Consider the following 8,718-nt stretch of genomic DNA (forward strand, 5'->3'; position numbering starts at 1 on the left):
AAATACAATTTATAAAATTAGGGACCCAAGTACAAAAGTGATAAAAAATAAATTAAATGAAATACAGGAAGCCTTTGAAAGATTCTATAAAACCCTATACTCTGAAGCCCCTGGCGGGACTGAAGCTCAGATTGATAGCTTCCTGAACCCTCTAGACTTACCCACTTTAGATGAAGAACAAAATCAAGCAATGATAATGAACATAACTGAAGAAGAATTAAAAGCTGCAATTAATAGGCTTAAATTAAGTAAATCACCAGGACCAGATGGTTACACGGCAGAGTGGTGTAAAGAATTTAAAAAGGAACTGATACCTGTTTTATTGCCTACATTGAATTGGGTTTTGAAAAAGGCACAAATGCCCCCCAGCTGGAAGGAGGCAATTATCTCAGTTATACCAAAAGAAGGCAAAGATAAAATGGAATGTGGATCTTTCAGGCCAATCTCCGTTCTTAATGTGGACTATAAACCTTTCACATCTATCATGGCCAAACGGCTAGAAGAGTTCCTACCAACACTGATATGTAACGACCAAACGGGTTTCATACATCAACGCCAAACACAGGACAATATACGAAAGACACTACATATTATGGACCATATACAAAAACATAAAATCAAAGCAATTGTGATGAGTGTAGACGCTGAAAAAGCCTTTGATTCCGTCAACTGGAAGTTCCTTTACAGGGTATTATATAAATTTGGCTTTCATGATACGATTATTAAAACTATACAAGCTCTATACGACAATCCTACAGCCAGGATTAAAATTAATGGATGCCTATCTAACAGTTTTACCCTAAAAAGGGGCACTAGACAGGGCTGTGCATGGTCACCGTTACTTTTCGCATTATACTTGGAACCACTAGCTCAATTCATTAGGCAAAACGAAGAGATTAAGGGAATTTCTATCAAAGGGACACAATATAAACTGGCTTGCTATGCGGATGACATTTTGGTCTACCTTGGACACCCAACATATTCTTTACCCAAACTGATGCAATCATTTGAACAATATGGCCAATTATCAGGCTATAAAATTAATATAGGTAAAACCCAGCTACTCTCATATAATTATAGCCCACCAGAAGAAATAAAATATAGTTATCCCCTGGTATGGCAAACGGAGTCTTTTAAATATTTAGGCATAAATTTACCGAAAGATCTTACAAAATTATTTGAACAGAACTACCTACCCTTATACAAAAAAATAAAGGAAGATATAGTAAGATGGAACTTAATTCCTTTCTTTAGCTTTAATTCAAGAATTGATTCTATTAAAATGAATGTATTGCCAAGATTTTTGTATCTATTTCAAACCCTACCAATAGAGATTAACCAAAGTCAATTTAATGAGTGGGACAAAATGTTATCTAGATATATATGGCAAGGTAAAAGACCAAGGGTTCGCCTCAAAACTCTACAGCTGGCTAAGCAAAAGGGAGGATGGGGCCTCCCTGACCTCAGATACTACTATTTTGCAGCGCAGATGAGAGCAATAATATGCTGGTGTAACCCATCATACACTGCCCAATGGAAAACCATTGAGGAACAAATGCTGTCTATTCCTATTCAGGCAACTCTAGCTGACAATAATTTACAAACCTATATAAAAAACATTGATAACATGTGGGTGAAAAGGACCCTTAAAACATGGAAAACTATTATAAAGGAATATAAACTCGAGACCAATATTACAGTTCTTAAATGGTGTGCTTACGACTCAGAGTTCAAGCCTAATGAATTGGATTCTAGATTCAAGGACTGGACAGGTAAGGGCATAACAGCCCTGTGTAGTATAATGAAAGATGGAAAATTGTTCAGCTTTGACACGCTTAGAAAGACATTTTCATTAGAAAAACAAGACTTCTATCGATATTTGCAGTTAAGGCACTATGCTGACACGAAGATGAGAAATGTAACAATGACAAACACACGCTTGATGGAATTGTTTATAAAAAGCTATAACTCAGAAACTATTGATAGAATTGTATCATGTCTGTATAAGGGTCTAATGGATTTGAAACCACATTCGACTTCATATATTAGAACAAAATGGGAGAAGGAAGGAGGGATAAAAATATTAGAGGAAGAATGGACGGCAATATGGAGGTATCAGTGGATGTGTACCAGCTCACAAAAGTGGAGGGAATTCGGCTGGAAGTGCCTAATTAGATACTTTACAACACCTTCTCAGAAGTCTCATTATGATGATAACCCCCCTGCTTGTTGGAGGAACTGTGGAAATCAAAGTGCAAATCACTACCACATTTTCTGGGACTGCTCTATCTTGAGGGATTATTGGAGAGAAATACATAATGCCTTACAGGATATCTTTAAATGCGAAATACCCCTCGAGAGTAAGACTATGTTCTTTGGATATATACCTCAGGAATGGCCTAAATATGATAAACATTTAGTAAATATTCCACTGGTGGCCTGTAAAAAGAGTATCACCAGAAAATGGTTATCCCCGGAGAGCCCAACCATAAGTACATGGATGGAAATCACAATGGAAATCTATAACATGGAAAAGATAACAGCTTCTGTTAACCACAAGCTGGAGAAATTTACATCATACTGGGAAAACTGGGTCAAATATACCACGCCTCACAGGCCAGTTTTATTTTTACAAACCAATAACTGATGTATGAGAGCATATATTTATAGGATCACCCCCTACCAACACATCCGTTTTTGTTTTGTTTGTTGGTTTTGTTTGTTTTCTTATTTCGGATTATGTGATTGTTTCAATTGCTTCTATAGTTGTAAATATTCTCTCTTTATGACTTGGATGCAAATTAAAATACTATTTTGGTATCTAAGGCAGATAACCTAAGCAAGAAGTATGCTTACATGATGTACATACTGTGAATGCCTGCTTTTGAAACCTTAATAAAAAAAAATATAAATCAAAAAAAAAAAGAAAAAAACAGACATCAGTTTCAATTCAGGACATGAAACAGTTCCTTTATATTTTAAAACTTGTTTTAAAATAAGACAAGAACACAAGTGCACATTACAAACTACCAGTCAGAGGTATGAAAGAACCTTACAGTAATGGGTAAAAGCAACAATCACCCTTTTCAATATTCCACTCATTTGTTTTATTTCATTATTTGTTTGGCAACTGGCAGCTCGACACACCAGGACATAATCCAAATTCATCTCCGAGAGCATCCTAGTCCAAAGCTGTACAAGAAGAGCATTAAAATGTTTGTGTATCAGATCTCTTTGCACAGGTTGGGATATCTCTTCAGAAGTGCCGTGGCTTGCTTTGGTGGCAGACGTCCTCCCTGGATGTTGCTCTGTCCAGCTTTATTCTTCGCGTCAGCCTACGAAGGAAGAAGAAGATTTATTACAGATGTGTTTATGAGAGTAATGTTTCTAAACTACTCAAGGACACTTCTGCCCACTTTCAGCCCAACATTTTGCAGGAGTTCAGAGTTTAGAAAGAATAATGAGGAAGAAGCACAGGTGTGTGCTTCTAGTCTCCCAGGGCTGTTGCTGAGCTGGCCGGTTCACTGAAATGTAACTGTACCTTCTATAAAGTAACCGAACTCTCAGCTCAATGTCAAAACACAGAAAACTGATGTAAACCACCAGTCAAAGGTCGAATGTTTTTTCTTTATTTTCATAACTATTTACATTGTAGATTCTCACTGAAGGCATCAGAAGTATGAATGGACACATTTGGAATTATGTAGTAAACACAAAAATGTGAAATAATTCAACATTTTTTTATACTGTAGATTCTTCCAAATCCCCCCTTTGCTTCGATTAATGCTTTGCACACTCTTGGCCTTCTCTCCATGGGTTTCACGAGGTCGTCACCTGGAATGGTTTTCCAACAGTCTTGAAGGAGTTCCCAGAGATGCTGAGCACTTGTCGGCCTGTTTGCCTTCATCCCAAACCATCGCCACTGGGTTTAGGTCAGCTGACTGTGGAGGCCAGGGCACCTGGTGCAGCACTCCATCACTCTCCTTCTTGGACCAATAGCCCTCACACAGCCTGGAGGTGTGTTTGGGGTCATTGTGCTGTTGAAAAACAAATGATGGTCCAACTAAATGCAAACTGGATGGGATGTGTCTGCAGGATGCTGTGAGCCACGCTGGTTCAGAATTCTGAATAAATCCCCAACAGTGTCACCAGCAAAGTACCCCCACACCATCACACCTCCTCCATGGTCACGGTGGGAACCATGCATGCGGACCGCAGTGGACCATCGGACCAAAGCACAGATGTCCACTGGTCTAATGTCCGTTGCTTGTGTTTCTTGGCCCAAACAAATCTCTTCTGCTTGTTGCTTTTCCTTAGTCGTGGTTTCTCTGCAGCTATTTGACCATAAAGGCCTGATTCACACCGTCTCTGAACAGTTGATGGTGAGATGTGTCTGCTACTGGAGCTCTGTGTGGCATCTATCTGGGCTCTAACCTGAGGAGCTGTTAACTTGTGATTTCTGAGGCTGGTGACTCGGATGAATGTATCCTCAGCAGCAGAGGGGACTCTGGGACGGTCCTCATGTGAGCCTGTTTTGTTGTAGTGTTTGATGGTATTGTGACTTCACTGCACACAGTCAGAGTTTTAGCCATTTTTAGGACTGACTGACCTTCAGTTCTTAAAGTCATGATGGGCTGTTGTTTCTCTTTATTAGCCGATTGGATCTGTCAAATAGGGCTGTCAACTATTTACCAACCTGCCCTGCACAACACAACTGATGGTCCCAACTCCATTAAGAAGGCAAGAAACTCCACAAGTGAACGCTGACAGGCACACCTGTGAGGTGACCATGTCAGGTGACGACATCATGAAGCTCACTGAGAGAAGGCCGAGGGTTTGCAGCCTTGTCAACAAAGCAAAGTGTGGCTGCTTTGAGGAATCTAAAATATGAAACATATTTCTATCCATTTATTTAGGTATCTTTTTTTTCTTTGCTACATAATCCTGTGTATCTTGCTTCATATATTTGATGCCTTCAGTTTGTATCTATAATGTAGGAATGAGGAATAATAAAAAAAAATCATTACATGAGAAGGTGGTTCCAAACGTTTGACTGGTAGTGTATATCTGTTAGGAATGGTTGTTTTCTGCCACTTGGTTAAGGTAAGTACATCAAGATCACACGAGGATACAGTGGGGCAAAAAAGTATTTAGTCAGCCACCGATTGTGCAAGTTCCCCCACCTAAAATGATGACAGAGGTCAGTAATTTGCACCAGAGGTACACTTCAACTGTGAGAGACAGAATGTGAAAAAAAAATCCATGAATCCACATGGTAGGATTTGTAAAGAATTTATTGGTAAATCAGGGTGGAAAATAAGTATTTGGTCAATAACAAAAATACAACTCAATACTTTGTAACATAACCTTTGTTGGCAATAACAGAGGTCAAACGTTTACTATAGGTCTTTACCAGGTTTGCACACACAGTAGCTGGTATTTTGGCCCATTCCTCCATGCAGATCTTCTCGAGAGCAGTGATGTTTTGGGGCTGTCGCCGAGCAACACGGACTTTCAACTCCCGCCACAGATTTTCTATGGGGTTGAGGTCTGGAGACTGGCTAGGCCACTCCAGGACTTTCAAATGCTTCTTACGGAGCCACTCCTTTGTTGCCCGGGCGGTGTGTTTGGATCATTGTCATGTTGGAAGACCCAGCCTCGTTTCATCTTCAAAGTTCTCACTGATGGAAGGAGGTTTTGGCTCAAAATCTCACGATACATGGCCCCATTCATTCTGTCCTTAACACGGATCAGTCGTCCTGTCCCCTTGGCAGAAAAACAGCCCCATAGCATGATGTTTCCACCCCCATGCTTCACAGTAGGTATGGTGTTCTTGGGATGCAACTCAGTATTCTTCTTCCTCCAAACACGACGAGTTGAGTTTATACCAAAAAGTTCTACTTTGGTTTCATCTGACCACATGACATTCTCCCAATCCTCTGCTGTATCATCCATGTGCTCTCTGGCAAACTTCAGACGGGCCTGGACATGCACTGGCTTCAGCAGCGGAACACGTCTGGCACTGCGGGATTTGATTCCCTGCCGTTGTAGTGTGTTACTGATGGTGACCTTTGTTACTTTGGTCCCAGCTCTCTGCAGGTCATTCACCAGGTCCCCCCGTGTGGTTCTGGGATCTTTGCTCACCGTTCTCATGATCATTTTGACCCCACGGGATGAGATCTTGCGTGGAGCCCCAGATCGAGGGAGATTATCAGTGGTCTTGTATGTCTTCCATTTTCTGATGATTGCTCCCACAGTTGATTTTTTCACACCAAGCTGCTTGCCTATTGTAGATTCACTCTTCCCAGTCTGGTGCAGGTCTACAATACTTTTCCTGGTGTCCTTCGAAAGCTCTTTGGTCTTGGCCATGGCGGAGTTTGGAGTCTGACTGTTTGAGGCTGTGGACAGGTGTCTTTTATACAGATGATGAGTTCAAACAGGTGCCATTCATACAGGTAACGAGTGGGGGACAGAAAAGCTTCTTACAGAAGACGTTACAGGTCTGTGAGAGCCAGAGATTTTCCTTGTTTGAGGTGACCAAATACTTATTTTCCACCCTAATTTACAAATAAATTCTTTACAAATCCTACCATGTGGATTCATGGATTTTTTTTCACATTCTGTCTCTCACAGTTGAAGTGTACCTCTGGTGCAAATTACTGACCTCTGTCATCATTTTAAGTGGGGGAACTTGCACAATCGGTGGCTGACTAAATACTTTTTTGCCCCACTGTACATTTGCATATGACGCATAATTTATTTTCCATTTGTGTTACTCTAAAATAACAGTAGCACTCTTCTCCATCCCCATTCTTAGTTTTTCTGTACTGCTAGAGTCACAGTTAATGCATGGGCATGTTTCACTGAATTCTGCAGAGCATGGACATACCTGAGCCTTTTCCACACACATATAAAAGCTGTTAATCTCATTAGAGCACAGAGTGTCCACAAAGTTGTTCTGCTTCCAACAGGCCATCAGGACTGACATTTCAGTGATACAAGAGGCCTCTGTGGAGAAAGACATTCGTGTTTACACATTAATCCAACTTGAGTCATTCATAATAAATCATTTAGCTGGACTTCTACAGGCAACTACAAGTGTAAAGTAAATCCAGATACTTGTGTATAAACACAGAAACGTAACTGTTGTAGTTCTTTGAGAAAAACGTTTAATAAATGAATAAAATGTCTATTTGTGATTGATCTGAAACATCCTGCAGATCAAACGGACGTTTTAAATCATCTAAAGGCGGAGACATCTGTCAATTAGTATTGCTCTTCTAAGACATCAGTATCCGGTCACTTTTGCAGCATTTAGTTCAATTTGAGTGGAGCACAGCCCCAAGCTCCACCCTGCTGCTACCATCAGCACTGAACTACGCTGCATGTAGTCAGCCTGTGGTGGGGCTTCTGCAGTCAGCCCTCTCGGTCCGTTTCTCCTGCCGTGCTGATGTATTCATGTCTTTATGTTCTTACCCCCTTTCTTGGGTTTTCGGTTCGCTACAGCGTCTTTCAGAACCAGAGCCCTGTTGGGTTTGAGCACTGGTTTTCCGTTCTGTCCGCGGAGCAGTCTGCTGACCTTCTCCTGGAACACGATGCCTCCCTGCGTGGCCATCGTAGTGTGAAAGTCCTCCCCTCACTGTGCCTCAGCTCCACGGGGAGCTGCTGCCTCGCCGAGGAAATATTTTGAAACTTTGAGAATGAAAAAGCAGAAGAAAAGCTCTCAGTGTTTGTCTCGGTGCTTCATTACCTCACCAAGCTTAGCTGCGCGGCGCCATGTTTTACCGTAGAAAGAAATTAATTGTCGTAAAGGTCTTCTTCTGCTTTATATTATTATTGGCATATATTAGCATTGCAGCAAAACGCTGCATTACCGCCACCAACTGGCGTGGAGTGTGGACCGAAATGTCAAAAAAATAAAGATAAAAAATCAAATCCTCCCAAACAAACGAGTCTGCCTTAAAAACAAACTATGGCCTGATAACTCTCACTTCTCGAGTTCTTACGAAATAAATCAACCAAGTCCAGCTTCACGTTCACATCACCAAGCTTTTGGATCATTGTCTTTTTTACAGCATCATATTTCTGACGATGCACTAAAACATGTTCTGTTGTTTCTTCTTCTCTATTGCAGAGTCGGTGTCGTGTACGTGTGGCGTAACATCATTTGCAAACGTTTTTTTAAATAATTGAAGGAAAACAAGTTACAAGAACACAAAAACGTTTAAAAGACAAGCCAGGGACTCACAGCAATAGCATTAAGAGTCAGAGAATATAATGAAATAAGACAGTAATAATGTTTTCATAAATAATTAAATACACGGCAGGAGATTTTAAATAAAAACTGCAGTTTCTTACACAATTCAAGTTGTTTTCACAGCTTTCTGGTTGATGCAGCCAGCAATAGAGCTTCATTAATGTAAAAAATAGGACAGGGTTCTTGTTGCTAAATTTACAGTTATGAATGAACAGATTGATGGCATTATAATGGCATGGTCCAAAGCCAACAATAAAAGGATACTCAGTGGTAGCATCGGCTTGATACAAATCTTTATAAAAATCAAAAAATAACACAAATATTACTTTCAATGAGATGAGAATAATTATACTCGATAATAATCAATAATATAAAATATACAAGTTTTCTATTACTGGAGATATGTTGAGTTAGTTTTCCAGAAAATAGCTTCACCATTCCAGGAAGATACATCAGGGTCT

General features: G+C 40.3%; 1 protein-coding gene across 1 annotated transcript; it reads right to left on the minus strand.

Annotated features, from left to right (window-relative positions):
- Nucleotides 1-2,695: 2,695 nt before the first annotated feature.
- Nucleotides 2,696-7,825, minus strand: chchd1 (coiled-coil-helix-coiled-coil-helix domain containing 1). Its single transcript, XM_005945635.2, has 3 exons — nt 7,477-7,825; nt 6,890-7,008; nt 2,696-3,335 (listed from the first exon to the last, which is right to left on the minus strand). The coding sequence occupies exons 1-3, from the start codon at nt 7,613-7,615 to the stop codon at nt 3,225-3,227; spliced, it is 369 nt and encodes a 122-aa protein (XP_005945697.1). The 5' UTR covers nt 7,616-7,825; the 3' UTR covers nt 2,696-3,224.
- Between the last annotated feature and the right edge of the window lie 893 nt (nt 7,826-8,718).

This window comes from Haplochromis burtoni, unplaced genomic scaffold, assembly GCF_018398535.1.
Source record: "Haplochromis burtoni strain Fernald_Lab_line unplaced genomic scaffold, NCSU_Asbu1 Contig_414, whole genome shotgun sequence".
Classification (NCBI taxonomy): domain Eukaryota; kingdom Metazoa; phylum Chordata; class Actinopteri; order Cichliformes; family Cichlidae; genus Haplochromis; species Haplochromis burtoni.